At 43.2% G+C, this 24,723-nt stretch overlaps 2 protein-coding genes across 2 annotated transcripts in view; both read left to right on the top strand.

Annotated features, from left to right (window-relative positions):
- Positions 1–24,723, top strand: part of LOC144682291 (hydrocephalus-inducing protein-like) — a 524,265-nt gene that overhangs the window by 37,179 nt on the left and 462,363 nt on the right. Inside the window, exon 4 of the mRNA XM_078544767.1 lies at positions 2,412–2,537. Within this exon, the coding sequence (XP_078400893.1) occupies positions 2,412–2,537 (126 nt within the window). The remainder of the gene's footprint in view (positions 1–2,411; positions 2,538–24,723) is intronic.
- The window catches only part of cmtr2 (cap methyltransferase 2), a 228,335-nt gene that overhangs the window by 98,306 nt on the left and 105,306 nt on the right, over positions 1–24,723 (top strand). The window lies entirely within an intron of this gene.

The following is a 24,723-nucleotide window of genomic DNA, read 5'->3' as shown; positions in this document are numbered from 1 at the left end:
TCACGAGCTGTAAAATATCTTTAAGTTTGTCCTATTATTCTGCCATCTGTACTATGTGTGTGTGGGCCAAGTGAGTGCACTTGATGTATGAATGGTAGTTGCAATTTACCTAGTCTTTTTTTAAATTTGGGAAATAGTTTCAGTAAATTTACCTTGTCCTTTGTTTAACTTAAGAAAACCTGCCTGACTAATTCTTAACAATCTGAAAGTGTAAATAGTGGGACTCTGGCAGTATTGGCAAAGCATATCCTCTCAAAATTCACAAAAAACCCTGTTAGAGTCAGACCTGAATAGGGAGGTCATTTCACCCCTCCTCACATGATCGTAACAATATTCAGAAGAAGCTGCATGTATCAATGCTGGCAGATCCTCTACAATGCTATGGCTCTGAGCCTTGCTGAGGGGTCAGTAAACGTCCTGGGCACACATTCCTCTCATGTTCAGGAACAGCATGCTCCCTCAGGCTCCTCAGCTGGTGTGTCTGCTGGAAGTTGAATACCCAGAGACCTGTCATTAGGACCTGGTGTTGCACTCACCCCTGCCAGAGTGAATCAGGTCATTGAAGCTTTTTCTACATTGCACCTAGTTCCTTCTGACCACACTCTGTCTGCTCATGGTCTCCGTCACCTCTATCCAGGCCTGCTTGGTTTGGGATGGCAGTCTTTTCCTGCCACCCTGCGGGAACCTCCCACTATACTCTCATTGCCTCCAGGAGGACCTCCAAGTCTGCATCAGAAAAGCGATTGGCAGCCCTGTTCTCGTTTCCAGCTCTCTGCCTTTCCTGTTGCATAACTAATGCAGTAATTGTTTTACCAAAATGGCAGCCTGGGATTGGTTTAAATGTGGCCCACCTGTGTTTCTGCCCACGTGGCTGCTGTTTGGCTGCCCGACCCACCCGCCAGCCAATTAGCAGCCTGCCCCCAGGAAAATTGGGGGCTGGGACTGCTTCCCCCACAAGGGCACGATTGCAGAAACAGTCCAATGTCTGTTTTCTGGCCTTGTAAGAAACATCAATCCCTAGGTCTCCTTGAATTGTTCCTGGGTCAGCTACACTGGACTACTTTTCACAAGGTTTTTATCAATGTTTCTTTGGGTAGTGAATTCTATCTGCTTTCATTTCAGTGCAATTTAGCGAAGAGCCAGTGTTGGAAGAAAATCCAGATGACCACCTATTCTGGGGTTTGATGTGATCACAATGGGAATCCCAGCAGTTAATGTACTGGGCATGGCTATGTGACAAGCTGCATGATTGGCAGAGTGCTGTAGGAAACTGAATAAGTAATTGCTTATTTGAATTGTAAGTTAACTTGACATTTTTCAAAATCCTGTGGGTCTTCAGGCCAACCTGTCACCTTTAGCATGTCTTTCAGTCTCATGCAGTCCAGATACGCCACCTGCACCAGAGCGTTATCACTCCAAAAGAGCAGCATTGAGATTTATGCATTGCTTCCCGAACCTGTGGTAGTTTATTCCCCCAGATTGTGTCTTCGTATAGAACTGTGCCCCTTATATGTACAAGTTCAAAGGTGGAATTAACTAGCATGGTTGGAGAATGTGTTAGTTTATGGAAGCAAAAGCATAATTTCTTGAAGGCTTCACTAATTGCCAGTATTTTTGAGATGTCCATCTTGGTTACAATTGTGCTTGGATGCACCCTCTTAATTCATTTCTATCTTACAGATCAACATTTAAGAAAAACTGCCTTGCCTGTGCTCAATTGCTTTTCAAGCATAAGATTGCATCTGTAATTTTTGAAAATGTAGTTTTCAGGGATGAATAATTGGCAGGGCTGTATGTGTGCAATTTAGGAATAAGTTACTCAGAATAGACATTGACGTGGAAAAACAGTTCTGGTGAGAAAAGTGGTTGAGGGACGAGAGGATTTGATTTGTTGCAGCACAAGGCCCTGTGACCTGATCTTGTTCCTGTTCCTAACATTCTTTGTTCTTATTCTTTACAGCATTTACCGTTGAGGTTAACAGGTTCTATTTCTTCAAAAACAGCATGTTTTGGTGAACTTTACTTGCATCAGGTGTAAGGATATAGTGATGAAAAATAGAAATTTGTTTTTTCCCAGTTTTTGCACCTGATGCCAGCATCAAAATAATGCAAGGTTATGACCTCACTATGTTGTGCTGTCACAAATCTGCAACCCTGTGGTGTCTTTTGTATCTGGAGGGACGGCACTATACTTTAAAATCTGACTTGATGCCCTTGCAGAATGAGCTGTTGTCTATTTCCTGGCTCAGCCCTAAAATTGATTTGTTGAACTCGGCAAATCACAAACCCTGATGATCAGTCTTCACTTGTCACAAACTGGCTGAATCTTCCAGGGTAACAGCTCTAATGCTTCTATATAAGTACTGTTGTTTTTTTCTTTAATTATACAATTTCTGATCTTTTTCTTTCAGTTGACTCCCTCAGCATTCATGAAGGAGATGTCCCTTGACACAAAACAGAAGTTAGCAAATACTCAAGAGATGTATCTCCCTCCCATTATTGAGCTTCTAGATATGACGGAAACCACACTCCAGAAGGTAAAGCCCATTATTCCCATCAAATGTTCTGAGTGATTAAAAACAAAATTAAATACTAGAACTTACAGCATTCATAATGAAAAAAAAATCCTTAATTTTTGTTCCACGCACTTAAGCATAATGCATGCTACAGCATTAACTAATTTATTTACAAAAATTAAGTTTTGCACTTACCAGGGCTGAAATATTCTATTGGTACAATGTAGCTCTGTATTGTGGTGCATAGGATCAGAGGTTAAGTTACTTGTATTGCTTTTCGGGAGAGGAAGGAATGTGAAATGATGCATAGTTTGAGAGATGTGTGAACTTCTCTTAAAGCTGCCAACTTAATTTTAACTGAAATTATCTCATGGTCAAATAGAATTGTAGTGTGGGAAACTTAGAAATTCAGCCTATATATGTGCTTGAATAAGTGTAGCTTCTTGGCTTCTATAGAGGAGAGATGGTGGCATAGTGGTTATGTCATTGGATTAGTAACCCTGAACCTGGGCTAATACTTTGGGGACACAGGTCTCACTACAGCAGCTGTGGAATTTAAATTCAATTAATAAATCTGGAATATAAAGTAGTCTCAGTCACGGTGACCATGATAACTACCATGTTGTTAAAAACCCACCTGGTTCACTAATGTACCCCTTTAGGGAAGGAAATCTGCCATCCTTACCTGGTCTGATCTGGCTTACAGGTGACTGCCCCTCTGAAATGGCTTAGTAAACCACTCAGTTCAAGGGCAATTAGGGATGGGCAGCAAATGCTGGTCTTGTCAGCGACGCTAACATATCACAAAAGTGTGATGGTCCTGAATTCTAAGACTGCTTAGGTGTTCACACACAAGGAGCAGAATTTAAGGCCCCTTACTCCCCCATCCCCGCCCCTGGGAACAGGCTGGGAGGTAGGGTGTTGCACTATTTAATAGGGCGTGGAGAGTCCGTCGCCTTCCTGATTCCATCTGACCAAGTCAGAGGCGGGAAGGTTGAGGTTGCTTTCCTGCCCTAGACTGACTGAAGCCCTAGGCTGAGCTTCAAATGCTAGAAATATCCCATCGCGGGGGGCGGGGGTGGGGTTTGAGTTCACAGTTTTATTGATGGCTTAAAGAGGCTATTAAAGGATTAGCTGTCTTTGTGAGGCCGGAGTAGAAGTTTATTCATTTTTCTACTAGATTAAAGTTTTGAATGGATTATATATAGTGGAAAAAAAACTCCCAGTCAAATGAGTAGGGCTGAGAGCTGTATTAGATTATTATAAATTAATTTTTTTTCATCTCCACATGGCTCCTGAGATCTGTCTATGGTGGATACTGTGTGAGTGGCTATGGAGGTGGCATGGAGGATATGAGGAGCCATGGTGGGTTGGGCAATGGTGAGGAGTGTGAAGGGTGAGGGCTAGAGGACGTAACAACTTTTGAACCAACTGGGACAAAGTCCCAGAGAACTGAGGCAGGCCCTCTAACCAGCCTGCCTTGGCACTTGCTCAGCCCTATGGCTGCCTATGCTCTGCTTTTGGGGTTGGTGGTCCTGACTCTATTGCACTACCCCACCCCAAGTGAAAATCGCGCGATATGGGGTACTTTTCACCAAGGTGGGTCCAGTGAGTCAGGAAACTTCCCGACTTGAGGTACCCACCTTGGTAGCTAAAATCCAGCCCAGTGAGTGTAGGGGAGCAAGGTACAGGAGAAGAAAGGTTACAGGAGCAATAACCATAGAAAAGAGAAAAATGTAAAATGAAATGGCTCTTACAAAGGGTAAAAATGATAGCATATTTCTGAAATTAAATCAAGTGCTTGGGCTCAGCACTAAAGTGAGAGTATGCTGCATTAACTGTTCAGCACTCCTGCATTACAGCAAGAAATTTGGTGCTCTGAAACTAGGAATAGGAATCAGCTGGTTGCTGCAGCCCTGGAGAGCTGTCAGCATTCTTTAAAAAAATCCACCAAAATAAATTCTCATAAGTTGAAATGTCATCTTTGATCTTAGTGTCTGTCAGCTGCTGATAGATCATTGCAAATGTGAGTTTTGTTTAATTATGGCATTTGCCTAGGCTAGACTTGTAGTTAATGAATAATGAGATGTTTAATTGAGCTGTTGAGGAGAACAGTTAACAGATTAGCATTTTTGCTGGATGAAAACTGGGCTTTTTTAACTCCTGTTGGTAGGATTCTTGCCTGCGAGTCAAGGTCATGGGTTGAACACAACCTAACATGTCACATAATACAGTACTAAGGGTGTGCCATGTCCAGAGGTTCTGTCTTTTGGGTATGTTAAATTGAATCTCCCAAATGCTTGTTTAGGCAGGTACTGTGAGGGTTATTTTAACAAGCGGGGATGAATGGGGCAGGTATTTGAGGGGTTAAAAAAACTGGAAACCTGACTCTGACCTGCTTCCAACTTTCAGTTTTGTCATATTGGATTTTCTTTCCCTGAACAGAAACAGTAATGATGATGCCTGTTCCTTTAATGTTCTTTATTTGTTCAGCATAAAAAACAATTTACAAGTTAACACACAGGACACACTTGAATATAGGCATGCACTTTTTCTTGTGTCTGTCGAACAAAGGAAAATGGCTATTTTATACATTATTCTTATCAAATTGGAAATGGCATTGCCTCATATGGTAATCCCTTGTTTATTCCTGAGCAAACTTTACCTTATGCACATTTCTATATTTTTTTGCAACCTGTGGACAATGAGGCCCTTTCCCATTTCAGTAAATCATACAAGTCTCTGTTCTTGTTTTGTCTTGAGAAGACTTCAAATCTTCAAGGCTGAATCTTTGAACACACAGGTTGTTGCTAGGATGGCCTGTTAGACACCCTCGCTCTCTTGCCTCTGTCTCCCCCTCTGGATGACTTTTGCTAGACTAGAGTAAATCTTATGATGTATCAACACCTTGGGGTGAAAATTTAATTGATGAATAAAAGCCAGCATGGTTTAATTTTAATGCACTTGAGTAGATACTGCTGTCCTGGATGCTAAATAAATATGCATATTCAATTTTACTGTTAGAATAATTCAACACAGGGAAAGAAAAAATATTGAGCAAGTGGCAAATCCCAATTGGTTAAAAGTATGATGAGAGATATAATAAAGGAAAATATTAGAGAGTTGGTTAAGTTAGAGGAGTACAGGTCGCCAGGACCTGACGCAACACAACTAAAGATCCTGAGGGAAACGGGGGGAAAAATTATTGGAGACCCTGAAGATCTCATTTCATTGCTTCTGTTGAGAGTGTATTTGTGTGGGTTACTGGAGATTATTACAACAGGTCAGTTAGCATCCTTGGTAGGGGAAATTTTAGACTCTTTTAATTAAAGATGAAATTATTAAATATCTAGATGAGAGAAAATAATTAGAAGCAACCAATGCGGATTTCAGAAGAGAAGATTATTCTTGATCATGCTGTAGAGTTCTTGGAGGATATACAGATGTGTAGGATATGGGAAATATAGCGAATGTGGTGCATATGAATTTCCAGAAAGTCTTTGACAAGATACTACACAGCAGACTACTGGAGAAGATTAAGGGGAAGGATAGCAAATTGGTTCATAGAGAGGAAACAGAGTAGAGATTAAAGGCAGTTTCTCACTGATTGAAAGAGGATAATGGTAACCCATAGAGTTCTGTTCTGGGATTGCTGTTCATGGAGTACATCAATGATTTAGAAATAGGGCTAGAGGGTGTGGTGCCCACATTTACAGATTTTAACAATTGCATAAAATTTTAAGAACCAAAAGCTGCAAGGGGATACCTGCAGTGAAAAGATGGGGTAATGTCAAATGAAATTCAATGCCAATAAATGTGAGGCGCCACATTTTGGTTACAAAAAAGTAATAATTATACAAACTGGGTGATGTGAGCCTGAAACCCCAAATCCTTCACCTCTTTCACAAGACATTAAAAGCAAAACTTCAAGCAGATAAGGCCTTTTTTAAAAAAAGAACTATGAAATATTGGGTTTAATGGCAAAAGATATGGAATAGAAAAGTCATGACATAATGGAAAATCTCTCAAACTTTAGTAAGACTACGTTTAGAGTCTTGTTTGAAGTTTTTGACTACACAATGCAGGAAGGACATTGAAGCAATAGAGATTTATTAGGACACAGTCCGGTGTGAAGAAATATAAGTATGAAGAAAGCTGTGAAACATTGCGGCTTAGAAACATTAGAAAATTAGATTAAGGTGTGTGAAATTATGAAGAAATGGGACCGAGTTATGTAGAAACAGATTTTCCAGCGATTGAAGGGATATATTTAATTAAAAGTAGATTAGAAAACCCAAGGGAAGAATTTTCTGGTCGGCGAGCATGTGCGAAAGAGCGCAGGCCTGGACTCGGGGAATTCCACTGCACAAGGAGCGCTCAGCGCTTCCGAGTGTGCGTCACGCTGGGCGGGCCTTAATTGGCCCGCCCATGTAAAATGGCGGCGTGGACCCGAACTGTGGGTGGGAATTCAGCCCCAAGAGATTTATTACACAGAACAAGGTTGTGAGACTGTGGAATGTAGTACCAGAATTTCTGATTAAAGTATATACTATGCTAGCAGTTAGGAATCAACTTAGATTGATGGTAGAAGGAAAGGAGAATAAAAGGATGTTGGAGTAGGATGGGCGCATGGAATTAGGGCTACTGTTCAAGTGGACGATAAATATTAAGATGGATTGATTGGGCTGAATGACTTAGTTCTCAATTGTTATTTCTACATGTATAAGATTTTGAGGGTCTGTTCTAGGCTCATTTGATTTTCTTAGCATGCTCCTTAGTTCATTGGTTCAGGATTTTAACCTGATGGGGAGGGTTCAGTGCCTTGTTCACTGATCTCCATTTGGTGGATGAGTAGGTGCTGCGTGTTGGGGAGGAGGGCAAATAAGCTTCTCCAAACTTGCAGAATTGCTTAAATGAGGGAAGTAAAGAAATTGATCCCGAAATTCCACTTTATTTCTTTTTTTTGGTGGGCAAGAGGGGTGGAGGGCAGGGGTATCGTTGTGGTGAATGGGACCAAAACTTGAGGCATAAAACAGATGTGTTATGTTGTGCTAAAATACATGCCAACTTCTGGTAGAACTGGCTTTTGGAAAAAGATGCAATGGATGTGGACAAATGATAGGAAAATAAAGCAAAAACTGTGGCCCCAGAAATTCTGCCACTTACACCAGAATTGTACATGACTTAACTTAAACTTGGAGGTGAGAGAGGTAAGGTAATTGCATGCCTTGTTAATGTAGGAAGTGGTTGAATGCATAGGTTTTGAATGTTCTAAAATATCAGCTTTGACCTAAGTGCCGAGACAAACCTTTTCTCAGCTGTCGGGTTTTCCAACAAAATGGCTCGAATATATACACATTTATTTCAAAGATGTTTTGAGCAAAGGCCACCTAAAGGATTTAGCTTCAAAGACAGCCCTGTGCTGCCTTAGGTAGACGTTTGGTAAATATTACATGAGCTGGGAACTGGCTTCTTTCAGAGACCAAATAATAGTTTGTTAGTAATACGGGGAGCTCTCTTTCGACCTGTGGTTCAGATGGAGGGGCTTTTAAAAATGAAGACACAGGCACCAGACAGTCAGTTGAATAGCAGAAGGTTGCAAAGGGAGTGAGCCACTGTCCCGAGTGATAGAACAGAAATGAAGAGAGTGAGCTTTTAGTTATATTAACCCATACCAGTATGTCATCTAAGTGTGTTCCTTATCTTTGCAATGGTATATGAAAAGAAGCTTTACTGATTGTGCTAAGTGTCTCTTATCATACTTGGTATTCTGCATGCTTTAATTATTGTGGGATTGAAGGAGGGAGTTTTGTTCGAACTTTCGTAGGTTCTGCTAATGATCTTACAGGTATAAGGCACTAGGAGTCAACTTCTGTAAGAAACCAATTACTCAACTACTTTAAGGACTGAATTTTACGCTGGGGATGGAGTTCCTGCCCTCCCGATGTAAAAGTTAGTGGTGATCCCACCTTCTCTTGGCCAGCTCGCCTTACAGCCATTTAATGGCTGTCCAAGAGGAAGTCCCACCTCCGAGAGCTTCCGGCAAATCAAATGGCCAGCAGTTCTGTTGTCCCAGCAGTGCCACTGGGAGGATTGGCTACTACTGGGACTATAGCCAGTACCGAAAAGGAGAAGCTGATCGAGCCTGGACTTAAACGTAAGTCTGGGATCTCACTGGGGCCAGGCTGACACGTCCCAGCAATGGGAGTTTGGGGGGCAGGATTATCAGTGGGGGGTGAGTTTGGGGGAGTAGAATTACTTTGGGAGGGCCTCCAGTGGGCACAGGATGCCCGAAAAGGAGGCACCCCTCTCTTTCTCAGCCATCAGTCCACCAGGTTTCACCTGTTCAAACATCCTCTTAAACTGAACTGGATAAGTCACATAAATACAGTGGCTACAAGAGCAGGTCAGGGGCAGTATATTATGTGGCAATTAACTCTCCAAAGCCTTTCCACCATCGACTAGACACAAGTCAGGCGTGCAATGGAATACTCTTCACTTGCCTGGATGAGTGCAGCTCCAACAACGCTCAAGAAAGTCAGCACCATCCAGGACAAAGCAGCCCATATGATTGGCACCCCACCTTAAATATTCACTCCCTCCACCACCGATGCACAGTGTGTACCATCTACAAGATACACTGCAGCAGCTCACTAAGGCTTCTTCGACAGCACCTTCCCAACCTGCGACCTCTACACCTAGAAGAACAAGGCAAGCAGCTGGTGCAAAGAAGCGCTGTTACACTCATTCAGCGAGGAGGAAACAATGATTTTGAAGTTTCTAGTGTTGGCTTTCCGTTAAGAAATGCCTTTATACTGTTGTGCTTATTGTGCGTGGTGAAAGTATAGATGAATCAGAGGAAGGTATGATGGAATGGAAGTAGAAATTGTTTTCCATATTTCATGGTTGTGATTTATGTAATTAATATGAATTAAACTGGTGTGTCCTTTCATCTGTTCTGGACAAAGGTTTAGATTTTAAAGGAGAACACTACAAAGATGATATTTAAAAAGAAAAACAAGGGATATTTAGGGTATGAATTCTGTGCAACACATTAAAGAAGGAAACAAAAACCCCTGTCATCGTAATATTCAAGTATTTGTGTTGCTTCAATAACCTTGAAACAAAAAGAAATCTTGGTGACCTACAATGCAAGCAAAAAAGGTACAAAACGGAGGAATTTTTAACGAAATGTTGATTTCAAATTTTCACTGGCACTGCAAAGGTTTCACAGCATTTCAAAATTGGATTGAAAGATGGTGCGATGGAACTTAAAAGCTCTTCTCTCTGTTGATCTTGTTTGTCATAGGAACATAGGACGTAGGAGTAGGAGCAGGTCATTTGGCCTTTTGAGCCTGCTCGACCATTCAATAAGATCATTGCTGATCTGGTTGCAGTTTCAATTCCACTTTCCTGTCTGTGCCCCCATAACCCTTGTCTCCCTTGTCTATCAAAAATCTGTCTAAACCTGCCTTGAATAAATTCAATGACCCAGCTTCCACTGTTCTCTGAGGAATGGAATTCCACATACTAAAGACTCTCTGAGACAAAAAAATTCTCATCTCAATTTTAAAAGGGAGACCTCATCCTTAAACTGTGTCCTCTGGTTCTAGTCTCCCCCACAAGTATTGGAACAAAACAGTTTTTTTTTGTTAGCATACCTTTCCACACACACACTTTCTTTCCTTTAGGAGCGGTGGAAGGGTTCACGGGCTGATTATCTGCCCATTGGGCCTCGTCATGAACGCTTCTTCCATAGCCAACAAATCCTCACGGAGACTTAAACTCGCAGTATCTAGCCCATAGTTAGGGATGCTACCACTGCGCCACAAGATCTCCCAAATGCAACAGAGGTATTTAAAATTTGAATGTTGGAAACAAATTCTTCCAAATGAATATGCCTTCAAAATTTCAGCCATAAACTGTGAAAGCTGTCATAAAAACTTTCTGTTGAGGCCAACACTTACTTAAATTGACCTCTGTGATGTGTTGAAGTGTGTTTTAATCCCTAAAAATATATTTTCTGGATTAAGCAAGCGTAGGTTTGGGTCAAACTAGAGATGATTATGAAATGCTTTGGAATTCTGGATTTCTAGTTGATGCTGAGGGTGATCGTGCCCCCGAGGTAGCAGATAGCAATCATGAGCTGACTTGAGTTAGCATATGAAGCTGTCAGAGCATGATCAATCAATGGGTCCTTGTCAACGTATTCGCATCTGATCTCGATTCTGACTTATCCTTGACTCTGATGCGCTGACAGCAGATGACTTTCAATCAGAGGATTGGGAAAACAGCTTTGTGGATAAACGTTGCATGAATCAGCAGTCAATGCTTGCTGCATAGTGGCAATGACTCAGAAGCAGATGACACCATCCTGTGCAGGTTGTGGCCATATAATTCAATAACCAAAAGACTTCAAGTCGGAGAAGGGTAAAATTTCAATGTCGGCAACTTTCAATTTGGCTCACTAGCAAACAAACAAATCTAAATCACAAACTATGGTGGATTTTATTCTTTTAATTAAGCTTTGGATGCACTTATAGTACAAATACTTTGAAAGTAAAGTGACTATGGGCAGAATTTTTCACTTGTCAGCTGTCCATAGTTGTGTCAAGCTCGTGACAGAAGCTCTGTTCAGATGGGTATTGACTTTCTTTAATTTCCATACGCACGAGGTCAGCCACGCTGAGCGAGCCAGAGGCTTTGCAGCGATTGCTGGTTTCCCCCGTGTCCAGGGTGCCATCAACTGCACACAAGTGGCCATCAAGGCCCCAGCGGGTCAGCCAGGTGCCTTCGTTAACAGGAAGGGATTCCACTCCATTAACATGCAGATAGTGTGTGACCACAGGATGCAGGTGCTACAAGCCTGTGCAAGGTACCCTGGCAGTTCTCATCGCGCGTATATCCTGAGACACTCCCAGGTGCCGAGGCTCTTCACTGCTGCAGCCCGACTGGATGGATGGCTGCTGGGTGACAAGGGCTATCCCTTGAAAAGGTGGCGCATGACGCCTCTCCGCCACCCAAGAACAGAGACAGAGCAGCAGTACAACAGGAGCCATGCCTCCACAAGAGCGGTGGTAGAGAGAACCATTGGGCTTCTGAAGATGCACTTCCTATACCTGGACCGTTAGGGGTCACACTGCAATACCCCCCAGAGTGGGTGTCACTGATAATGTTTGCATGCTGTGCTCTCCACAATCTGGCACTGGCAAGCGAGGACCCACTGGAGGAAGAGGACCTTGATGCAGCTGCACAGGCCCCAGTTGACTAGTCCAGCAGTGAGTCAGAAGAGGAGCACGGTGAGGAGAATGCTGAGAGCATGGAGCCAGACCTCGGTAACCTCCAGGGAGGCAGGGACGCCTTGATCCAACACTCCTTCAGCTAGGGTGCCAAATAAGAACTACCACCTCATGCCAGGGCTGCCGCCTCCATCCTGGATCGCAGAAATGACCTTATCTTTGGCCCCCAAGATGCACTCAGTGCCTGTGCAATAAAGTTTCATCCACCCATGTCCAGCATTACATAATGGCCTACCCTGCACCTACAAAACAGATGAAGTGTACTCAGGCCAATAACACAAAAGTAAACGTAATTTAATGTTGGAACTCACATAGTATTGAATGGAACAATATCCGGTGTTGGTGGTCACACCACTGAAAAAACAAAACGGGGGAACAATAGATCACCCGTGACCAGCCCCTCTTGTGCTTAAGGTGATTTAAGCTTACATTTATGGGTGCTATGTCTAGGTGCTCCCCCCTCACTGGCAGCAGCATTGTAGACAGCCTGCTGACTCTGCTGTCTTGTTGGCCTTGATGACCTTGGCGGTCGTCCTTTGGCCAGTGGAGCCTGTGCTGGCCTCACCTGGGAGGGAACAGCCAGTGCCACGGCTGGCATCTCCCCAGTCACCGCAGCCCCATCAGATGCCACGGTCATTGCCGGAGAGCAGAGGAGCTGCTGCTGTCATCCAGAACGCCCTGAGAGGAGCCCGCAGAGATGACAGGCAGCTTGTGCGCCAAATTGAGGTCGCTGTGGACCTGCCAGCTGGCCATTGATGGATGGGCACCTAGCTAGGATACTGGGTGCCCCATTCATCTCACACATGGACACTGACCAGCTGAGGTCAGTGCCTGTGCGAGGGCTTGCAGATCCAAGCACAACCTCAGGAACCCCTGATTCTGTCCCTGGAGCAACCTCTCCTTGGTCGCCACTCTCTCCATGGAGGAGGGGTTGTGCTCGGCCATGAGGGTCAACACAGTGCTCATTTCCATAGGGACTCCTCCACAATGGAGACCATGGCACGCATTCCTTTTTGGATCTCTGCCAGATCCTCTCGCACATCTCGCTGGACGTCCATCTGCTGCCTAATGGATGACTCCAGAGTTCCAAAGACTCATGACCCTCTGGGTGAAAAAATTTCACCACATCTCTGTTTTAAATAGACGATCCCTTATTTTTAAACAGTGACCCTTAGTTTTACATTCTCCCACAAGAGGAAACATCCTCTCCAGATCGACCCTGTCAAGATCCCTCAGGATCTTACATGTTTCAATCAAGTCGCCTCTTACTCTCCTAAACTCCAGTGGATACAAGCCTAGTCTGTCCAACCTTTCCTCATAAGACAACCTACCCATTCCAGGTATTAGTAGACCATAAGACATAGGAGCAGAAATTAGGCCATTCGGCCCATTGAGTCTGCTCCGCCATTCAATCATGGCTGATAAGTTTCTCAACCCCATTCTCCCGCCTTCTCCCCCTAACCTTTGATCCCCTTACCAATCAAGAACCTATCTATCTCGGTCTTAAATACACTCAATGACCTGGCCTCCACGGCCTTCTGTGGCAATGAACTCCATAGATTCACCACTCTCTGGCTAAAGAAGTTTCTCCTCATCTCTGTTCTAAAAGGTCTTCCCTTTACTCTGAGGCTGTGCCCTTGGGTCCTAGTCTCTCCTACTAATGGAAACGCCTACCCCATAGTCTGGTAATCCTTCTCTGAACTGCTTCCAACGCATTTACATTCCTCTTTAAATAAGGTGACCAATACTGTACACAGTACTACAAATGTGGTCTCAGCAATGCCCTGTACAACTAAAGCATAACCTCCCTACTTTTGTATTCAATTCACCTTACAATAAATGATAACATTCTATTAGCTTCCCTAATTATTTGCTGTACTTGCATACTAGCCTTTTGTGATTCATGCACTAGGGTACCCAGATCCCTCTGCACCTCAGAGCTCTGCAATCTCTCACCATTTGGATCATATACTTCTCTTTTATTCTTCCTGTCAAAATGGACAATTTCACATTTTTCCACATTAAACTCCATCTGCCAGATCTTTGCCCACTCACTTAACCAATCTATATCTGTTTGTAGCCTCCTTATGTCCCCTTCACAACTTACTTTCCTACCTACCTTTGTGTCATCAGCAAATTTGGGAACCATATTTCAATCCTTTCATCCTAGTTATTTATATAAATTGTAAACAGTTAAAGTCCCAGCACTGATCCCTGTGGCATGCCACTTGTTACATCTTGCCAACCTGAAAAAGACCCTTTTATGCCTAGTCTCTGCTTCCTGTTAGCCAGCCAATCTTCTATTCATGCCAATATATTACCCGCTAAACCATGAGCTTTTATTTTCCGCAATAACCTTTGATGTAGCACTTTATCAAATGCCTTCTGGAAATCCAAGTACAGTACATCCACCGATTCCCCTTTATCCACAGTAAATGTTGCTTCCTCAAAGAACTCCAATAATTTGGTTAAATTTTCCCTTTCATAAAACCGTGCTGACTCTGCCTGATGACCTTGAGCTTATCCAAGTGCCCTGCTATAACTTCTTTAATAATAGCTTCTAACATTCTCCCTACGACAGAAATCCACCGCCTACAGGTTCTTCTGCAAGCCACACATCAGACTGACTTGGTGCTGTATTGCCGTTCCTTCATCGCTGGCAATTAAGGGTGGGCATTAATGTTCATCTTGTCAGTGATGCTGACGTTGCAGGACCAAATAAAATAGGATCAGGATTTAGATGTAGGCAGAAGTGAAAGAGAATGAGTCATTCATTTTAATAGCTAAATGAGAGGTATCGGTAAAAAAGTTCCCCTGTTTCTTTCTGAAAAACGCTACTGGAGTTCAGACAAAAATATTTGAGCTCAGATCATGTGGTTCAGCTGTGGGGCCAATTGTTAAATGCAAGCACACTCCCATTGCAGAAAATTTAATAAATAGTCTGCATGAAGGGGTCTTTAATCATTCCTGTCTAGCAAGCAGTGCCATTCCAGGTATGTATAGCAGGGGCTGAATTTGCTGAATTTTGGCCTGCAGATCCAGGCATGGACTTGGTCAAGGCTATTCCTGCAGATCTACCACAAGGTGGTGACAGTAATAGATATCAGGACCACGGTTAGCACTTTTGCCAATCCAAAACTAGGGTACAGAGCTTAGGAAAGAAGACAGTGAATAGTAACCCGATAGTCCACTTCGTTGTTAGCCAATTGACCACAATTGTAGCAATTTTAGTTCATAATGCTTTTTATTGACCTTTAAAGTAATTTGTAACATTTTCTCCCAAGCCAATTCTTGCCCACAAATTCTTTGCTTTAAAACTGCCTAACAAGCACATGACATTTTGCAACTGAAAATAAAATCCTCCATTATTCTTTATTGATTGGTTGCTTTGTTCTGTCTGGCCTGAACTGGGGTAATTCTGTCTTTTGAATTAAATATATTGATTCCAAATTTGCACTGGTGCTCTAAGGGTCTCACGTTTGATTGAACCCCCTGGCAATATCTGAATCACAATGACATGGTATGTCGTTTCTGTTGGTGAGTCATGCAGGGAAATAATTAAAATGTTGCCAATTATGAGAGTTTTTTTTCCAAAGCGACACCACTTGCTTTTACCTGGCTTGATTTTTTATTTGGGGTCAGGACCTCCTGTTGGGATCAGATGTGTGTCCCGACACTGAATCGTGTTGGGAATAGTCTCCCCACACTATTTTTGCTGAGCTTTCCAGAGAGCACACTCCAATTAAGGAAGGTTGGTGGGCTCCACAGCAGGATGAAGCGCTGCATACCGGCCCCCCCGCTCCCCCCACCCCGTCTCCCACTTAGAGACCTCCTTCTTTCACAGGCCATGTTTTGGCCACAGTGTGGGGCCCCCAGAGTGGCCCCTTCATTTCCTCAATCGGCTACCCAAAACTTGTGGATAGGGAGGATGTGAGGATCTTTGGCTATAATCTTTGCGCCATATAATGCATGTCCTATAAACTGTTAATATTCTGTTAATCCATACAATGTTATAACACAGAGGCCATTTAGCCGATCAATCTGTGCCAGTACTTTTCTCCATGAGCCACTCAACCTAATCTGTCTTGTGTATGACCCCTTACAAAAAGTATTTAGTGTCTCTATCCAAATAACACAATGCAGCAATCTTGTCCCTGTTTGTCTAAATATTTTCCAGCCTTCTCTTTAGGTCTTTTATTTTGTTGAATGTTTAGACAAGAAGTAGGGAAGCCACAATGTTTTGTAGTGAAGCTAGCGGTGTATCAGCTATTGAGCAATATCCTCGAGATGTTGGGCAGGAAAAACAATATCAGAATTGATTCAACACCAGTTCGCATACAAAATCTCAAATATGCCATTAGTTATACTAATTACTAATGAGGAAAGCATAAAGGAGCAAGATGAATTGCAGAAACAAAGATTTAGGGCATGTGATTGCAATATTAATAATTTATTAAAATTATACTTTTTGAATAAGTTAAAGGTTCAATTTATCCATAACTGGATGTCTACTATGTGTTGTATTTTAAAGCTGTGTGATATTTATGTTTAACGTACATACAAACATACAAATTAAGAGCAGGAGTAGGCCACTTGGCCCCTCGAGCCTCTTCTACCATTCAATAAGGTCATAGCTGATCTGAATTTAATCTCAACCCACACACCTGCCTATCCCCGATAACCTTTCACCCCTTGTTAATCAAGAATCTATCTACCTCTGCCTTAAAAATATTCAAAGACTCTGCTTCCACCACCTTTTGAGGAAGAGCTTTCCAAAGACTCACAACCCTCTGAGAGAAAAAAAATTCTCCTCACCTCTGTCTTAAATGGGTGACCTTTTATTTTTAAACTGTGACCCTTAGTTCTAGATTCTCCCACAAGAGGAAACATCCTTGCCACGTGCACCCTGTCAAGACCCCTCAGGATCTTATATATTTCAATCAAGTCGCCTCTTACTCTTCTATACTCTAGTGGATACAAGCCTGGCTTGTTTGACATGGTGACAAACACTGTTTTACATGGTGAGGTCATATTATGGATGAGTGAAACATGAAGTATGCAGCTACCTTGTACACTGGCTTTCAGTAAGCTAGTGTTTGCTGATTGCACTGCATACACTGAACTTTCCTGAACCTTAATACTTGGGGACACAAGGCATCCAGAGGACCTTGTGCTTTAGACACGCTGGGCGGAATCTTGTGCCTTCCCCCATGGTGAGTTTGGTGACAGGCGTAATTAAATAGGGTGGGAGAGCGGTGGTTGGGGACCCTGCCACCTTCCACTGTTAATGGTTGGTTGATTATGTTGTTAAAGATACACAGGTGATGGGTATTGCTGATTAAGGACTGAGAGACATATGAAGTGAGTCAGCTGGGACACTGGGTGAGTAGTTAAGAGGCAGAGATCTGTAATGTTGCACCCTGTGAATAAAACCCTCAAGGAAAAGATCTTTACCTTGTTTTCTACTTTGCCATCTGACTTGGATCCATCTAACCTGGATGAGCACTTGGCATGTCATAACATTCAAGGCTATGGGCCAAGTGCTGGTAAATGGGATTAGGTAGGTAGGTCAGGTGTTTCTCACGTATCGGTGCAGATTCAATGGGCCGAAGGGCCTCTCCTGCTCTGTGATTCTGTGATTCTGTAACACTCACCTCCATGCCAATTAAGCCCATGGTGTGAAGGTTTGTGGAAGGCCTTCCCACCCACTGCAGATTGAGGCTAATTGCCTACTTAAGGGCCTCATCCCGACGCTGCTGGTATTAACCCAGTTGCGGGCGAGGGGATCACCATGTGGGGAACACAGCAAGCAAACCCTGGTATGTTTGCTTGTGGAGCCGGGGATTCCCTCATTCAAATGCACTCAATGCTTGATCGAGAGACCCAGCACCGGGAAGCTGGGAGCGTGCTGAGAGCCACCCCCTTGCCCTTGCTGCCAAATCTCCTCTCTCTCTCTCCCACAACACCCAGCCTGCCATCACTCATCTGCGGCCCGAGTCCCTGCTCAATCTAAGGCCTTAGGTGGGTGTTGTACTGGCAGCAGCCACCACTTGCCCTCTGGCACTGCTGAGTACAGAAGAGCTGTGGCCTCTGGTTGGCTGGGAGCTCCTGGCAGGCAGGACTCACATCCCCAGGTTCTTTATTCCCAGGGGAAGGCCTGCCGTTGGCCTGTCAAGTGCTTGTGTGGCACAAGATGTGGTGGGCCTTCTAAAGAGGCGATACGGGGCTCTTGATGGCTGTACAGCCGGCGGCTGAGACTCCTGTCACCTCCAAAAGATTCTCTCTGCTGTGTACTTTAGATTACTATATGTCTGTGCTGAGAGAGTTAAAGATAAATGGTGGAACTGATTTCCAGATTGAAGAACAAGATACTTCACAGGCAAGCCCTGAATATAAAACTTGAGATTGTCAGTTAGTGCCAGCATTATAGAATAAATTTTAAGAATGAGTGCTTCTGGACCAGGAACTTACCTGGCATCCCCTTATTCAGAAATTGCAGATGCAACATTGACAATTTTCCATCCATTAAAATTAAAATTTCTGTCTGGAAATAGTGCAGACTATTCTGACTCTGTTTGGATCGTGCATTCAGAAAAATAATGTTTTGTTGTCTCAGTCTGCATTTTTGTTAAATAGTTTTCAGCCCTCTGTTTCTGAGGGTGTTACTGACTCATGCTATTGTATCTGCATGAAAATACTGGCAGCCATTCTTCATGTGTGGTTGCAGACAGTAAACGCTAGATTGGTGAATTTGTCATGAAATGCATCATGGCCACACCAATCTGGCTTTCATCCAATACCTGTTATTCAGCAGGAGATACTAGATTGTGACCAAGAGTGGGATCCCTGACTGATGATTTTACTCTTTAACCCCCTCACTAGCCCAGCGTAGCCAAGGCCAATTACAAGGTCAATAAGAAACAACCAGGTCATCACAGATTGCAGTTTGATTTTGGACCATTGTGTCTGTAATGCACCAGGCAGCATTTTACCCATTTGAGCTATCAGGAGACTTGTAACTGTTCATTAGTATGGGATGTCACTCTGGGAATAGTGACTCTCTAAGACATACTTTGCCAAACTGGTAATTTAAATTTCCAGTGAGACTCTTTAATGTATGCTTTTGGAATTCCATATTTGAAGAGCTCCATGATGGATATTCATTTCCTTTGTAATTAATCAGGAGAACCTTAATTAGAATACAAGCCAGGGGCTGCATACTCTGCTACTATGATGACAGTCACACAAAGGAAGATGGTTCTGGTTGTTGGAGGCCAACATCTCAGGACATCACTGCAGGAGTTCCTGAGGGTAGTGCCTTAGGCCCAACCATCTTCAGCTGATTCATCAATGATCTTCCGTTGAATATAATGTCAGAAATGCAGATGTTCACTGATCATTGCACAGTGCTCAGTATTATTTGAAACCCATCAGATACTAAGGCAGTCTATGTCCATATGCAGTAAGACATGGACAACATTCAGGCTTATAAGTGGCAAGTAACATTTGTGCCACACAAGTGCCAGGTAATGACCGTCTCCAACAAGAGAGAATCTAACCATCTCTCTGACATTCAACAGCATTTCCATTGGTGAAACCCCCAGTATCATTTACCAGAAACTTAATTGGACCAGTCATATAAATACTGTCGCTACATGAGCAGGTCAGAGGTTGGGAATTTTGAGGCGATAACTCACTTCCCGACTCCCCAAAACCTGTCTGCCATCTACAAGGCACAAGTCAGGAGATTGATGGAATACTCTCCACTTGCCTAGATGAGTGCAGCTTCAACAATGCCCGAGAAGGTCAACACCATCCAGGGCAAAGCAGCCTGCTTGATCGGCACTCCATCCAGCACCCTAAACGTTCATTCCCTTGCCACCAGCAGCGGTGTGTACCATATACAAGATGCACTGCAGCAACTCACCAAGGCTCCTTCGACAGCACCTTCCAAACCCGTGACCTCTACCACCTAGAAGGACAAGGACAGCAAACACCTGGGAACACTACCATCTGCAAGGTCCCCTCCAAGCAACACACCATCCAGACTTGAAACCAAATTGTTGTTCCTTCGCTGTCGCTAGACCAAAATCCTGGTACTCCCTTCCTAAAGCACTGTGGGCGTACCTACACCACATGGACTGCAACGGTTCAAGCAGGCAGCTCACCACCACCTTCTCAGGGGCAATTAGAAACACAGAAAATTTACAGCACAGAAGGAGGCCATTTGGCCCATCATGTCAGTGACAGCCGAAAATAGAGCAATCCAGCCTAATCCTGCTTTCTAGCTCTTGGTCTATTGTCTTGAGCTTACAGTACTTCAACTGCATTTTCAAGTATTTTTTAAATGCAGTGAGGTTTTGTGCCTCTGCCACCCTTTTGGAAAGTGAGTTTCAAACTCCCGCCGTCCTCTAGGTGAAAAAAAAATTCTCCTCAACTCCCCTCTAGTTCTTCTGCCACTTTAAACCTATACCCTCAGTTATTGACCTTTCTGCTGAGGTAAATAGGTAGTACAAATCCATTCTATATCCAGACCCCTCGTAATTTTGTGCACCTCAGTTAAATCTCCCCTCAGCCTCTGATGTTTCAAAGGAAACAACCCCAACCTGTCCAACCTTTCCCCATGGCTAAAATTTCCATTTTTGGTAATGCCCTCATAAATCTCCACTGCATCCTCTCTAGTGCAATCACATCCTTCCTGTAATGCAGTGACCAGAATTCTACTTAGTAGTCTAGCTGTGGCTTAACGAGTGTTTTATACAGTTCTAGCATAACCTCCCTGCTCTTGTATTCTATGCCTCTGCTAGTAAAGGAAAACATCCCATATGCCTTATTAGTAGCCTTAACTACCAGTCCTGCTACATTCAGGGATTTGTGGACATGCACTTCAATGTCCCTCTATTCCTTTACACTTCTCAGTATCTTATATATTGTGTATTGCCTTGCCTTGTTTGTCCTCTCCAAATGCATTAGCTCGCACTTAACAGAAATAAATTCTATTTACTACTCTTTTTCTGCCCATCAGACCAGGCCATTGATATCTTCCTGTAGTCTACAGCTTTCTTCCTCAAATTTTTATGATCTGCAAACTTCTTAATAATGCCACCTACATTTAAATCTAAATCATTGGTATATAGCATGAAAAGCAAGAGACTCAGTACTGAGCCCCCACTTGAAACAGCCTTCCAGTCACAAAAATACCCATCAACTATTACACTTTGCTTCCTGCCACTGAGACAATTTTGAAACCTACTTGCTACTTACCCTTGGGTCTCATTGGCTCTTACTTTTGTGGCCAGTCAGCCATGTGGGACCTTGTCAAAACCTTTGCTAAAATCTATGTAGACTACATCAAGCATGTTGCCCTCATTGACCATCCTTGTTAACTCCTTAAAAAAATTCAGTCGGGTCAGTCAGACACAACTTTCCCTTGACAAATCCATGCTGACCTTCCTTGGTTAATCTGTGCCTTTCTAAATGATGGTTCATACTGTCCCTCAAAATTTTTTCCAATAATTTGCCCACCACTGCAGTTAGGCTGACTGGCCTGTCATTACTCTGTCTATCACTTCTTCCCTTTGTAAACAACAGTACAATGTTAGCAATCCTCCAGCGCCTATAGTCAGAGAGGATTGCAATATGATGGGCAGAGCCTCTGCTATTTCATCCCTTGCTTTTGGGATACATTTCATGCAGTCAGTTCATTCTCATTTTTACTGCCACTGTCTAGCTTTCAAATTTGCAGGTTTGCTTCACGCAACTAGATCACAAGACATACAATATTCCCTTTTTCTCCCACCAGAGTTAAGGTACTCAACTGATGCCACTATTAATAATGGGAAATATGAAAGGTCACAAAATGTGTTCATGTGAAGAGACCATTTTTCCCCTCTGCATGAGCCATCTATTTTGAAAAGGCAGGCACCAACAGGGTGACCTGAATTGAGCAAAGTTCAAGCTTTTGTGAACAGAACTGAATGAAATCAGTTGAGTTCAAGGCGAGGACCAAATTTTTCCATGGCAGGACATCAAACAGCATTGCTGTTAGTTAGATTTGCTCTTAAATGTTTAGGTTTTTAAATTTTGTTTGTGGCATGTTGCAGAAAGTGTGAGCTGATGATGTTGCAGTGAGCGAAGTGACATCTGGGAAACCAAGTGAACAGCAATTGTGTATCTCCTATGTCCATCAGACTGAAGGATTGTAGAATGAACAGTGCAAAGACCTAGAAGAAAGTGTAAATTAAAGTGGGTGAATTCAATGTCAAACCAGGTGCAGAATGATAAGGAAAGAAAGATTGAAGTAAGAGAGAGAGAAACAAAAGGCTGAATTTTCCTGGTCCATTGAAAACCACCTTGGAGGTAGGAGGATGTGGGGAAAGGCATGGGAGGGGAGCATATTGCCAGTAGTGGGAACCTTGGCTTGATGTGACTTGACTTAACTATCTGTGGTGTATTTATTTCATATCTACTGTGCAAGTACTTGAATCTCACGCCATTCAATACATTTGAATGGTGAAGCAGACAGTGAGATGTTGTTTACCAGAAACTAGGGGTGGAATGGGGCACCTTGTTCAGCAAATTGTGGATTTTTGAGTTAGCTGCTCACTTGCCCCTGGCCTGAAGTTACACCATTAGCATCACCATTATTTTGACAGGAAAATCTGGGCTGCTTTACTTGTGTGTGTGTGTGTGTGTGTGTGTGTGTGTGGATCTTCTCAACCTCTTGTTTTCTTGTGGATTGTTGGCCTTTATTCCCTGTCAACAAGTTTAAACATTGTTTTTTATGAAGTAAAGAAATATTGAGAAGTACTTAGTGCGCATGGGATGGATTTAATCAAAAAACATTTCTATTATGTTCCTCCCTTGCCTCTCTTTTCTATCAGTTTCTCCCTGCCTCTTCTCTTTGCAGGGGCATGGTTGCATGGCTGCTAGTTGACCTCTATTAATTATTCTAAATATGTGACCCTAAACAGAGAGTGCTGACAGGCCATTCAGTAACTGGAACATCAGAATTGAGACCCATCCTGTCTCTCCCCTCATTCACATAAGTGAACTTCCAGCGGGGGTGAGAAATAGAAATCTTGGCTAACTTTGCCCTTCCTAAACCCTGGGTACGGACACCAACTGTATCACCACTTTCATTGCTATGAGCGAAATCGGCTGAATCAATGCAAACCGGAAATGGAACTTGGGACCACCCTTCACTGCTAAAGCATTTGGGTAATCTTGGCCTTTTAATTGTTGTCTCCAGCCAGAACAAGTATGAACTCGTTGGAATTTAGAAATTATCATCCTTGTTTTCTAGTCCCTTCATGGCTTCACCCCTCCCTATGTCTGTAACCTCCTCCAGCCCTACAAAGCTCTGAGATATCTGGGCTGCTTCAATTCAGGCCCTTTATGCATTTCCAGTTTTATTCTCTCCAGCATTAGCAGTCATGCTTTCTGCTCCCAAGGCCCTAAGATCTGGGATTCCCTCCCTAAACCTCTCTGCCTCTTTAGCTATTTTTCCTGCCTTAAGATGCATGTTAAAACTTACCTCTTTGATATAGCTTTTGGTCATCTGCCCAAATATCTCATGTAGCTCAGTGACCAGTTCTACAAGCATAGAACCATAGAAAAGCTATGGACCAGAAGGAGGCCATTCAGCCCATCGTGTCTGCACCAGACCAAAAAAGAGAAAAAAAAACTAGCTGCTCATTTTAATCCCACTTTCCAGCACCTGGTCTGTAGCTTTGAGTGTTATAGTACTTCAGGTGCAGACCCAAATACCTTTTAAATAAGTTGAGCATTTCAGCCTCAACCACCAATTCAGGCAGTGAATGCCAGATGCCCACCACACTCTGGGTGAAAAGGTTTTCCCTCATGTCCCCTCTAATCCTTCTACCAATCACCTTAAATCTATGCCCCTGGTAATTGACCCCACAGCTAGGGGAAACAGGTGTTTCCTGTCTGCCCTATCTAGGCCCCTTATAATTTTGTACACCTCAATTAGTTCACCACGAGGTGTCAGCTGTGGCTCAGTTCATAGCACCCTCACATTTGAGTCAGAAGGTTGTGGGTTCATGTCCCACTCCAGGACTTTGAACAAAAAAAAAGGGCCCATTAAAAAAAAAACCTTTAACTTCAGCACTTGCTTTGGGAGAGGAAGGCTGCCAATTTAAATATGCTAAAAGTCAATTAGTTCACCCCTTAGCCTCCTCTGTTCTAAGGAAAACAACCCTAGCCTATCCAATCTTCCTTCATAGCTGCAATTTTCAACTCCTGGCAACATTCTTGTAAATCTCCTCTGTACTGTTCCAGAACAATTATGTCCTTCCTGTAATGTGGTGACCAGAACTGTACACAAAATTCCAGCTGTGGCCTAACCAGCGTTTTAGATAGTTCCTGGTTTTGTATTCAATACCTCATACAATAAAGGAAAGCACCCCATATGCTTTCTTTACCACCTTATCCACCTGTCCTGCCACCTTCGGGGACCTGTGGACATGCGCTCCAAGATCTCTCACTTCCTCGACCCCTCTCAATATGCTCCCATTTATTGAGTATTCCCGTGCTTTCTTTGCCCTCCCCAAATGCATTATCTTATACTTTTCCGGATTGAATTCCATTTGCCACTTTTCCGCCTGCTCAACCAAACTATTGATATCATTCTGGAGACAACAGCTATCCTCTTCACTATCAACTACATGGCCTATTTTTGTTAATCCACAAATTTCCTGATCATGCCTCCCACATTTAAGTCCAAATCATTAATACTTACACCAAACAGTAAGGGCCTCAACACTGAGCCCTGTGGGATGCCACTGGAAACCACTTACCATTTGCAAAAACACCAATCGACCATTACCCGTTGTTTCGTGTTGCTGAGCCAATTTTGGATCCAACTTGCCACCTTCCCCTGTATCCCA

This window comes from Cetorhinus maximus, chromosome 6 (genome assembly GCF_964194155.1).
Source record: "Cetorhinus maximus chromosome 6, sCetMax3.hap1.1, whole genome shotgun sequence".
Lineage (NCBI taxonomy): Eukaryota > Metazoa > Chordata > Chondrichthyes > Lamniformes > Cetorhinidae > Cetorhinus > Cetorhinus maximus.
The sequence above is the reverse complement of the archived record's forward strand: the minus strand, read 5'-3'. Positions and strand labels throughout refer to the sequence as shown.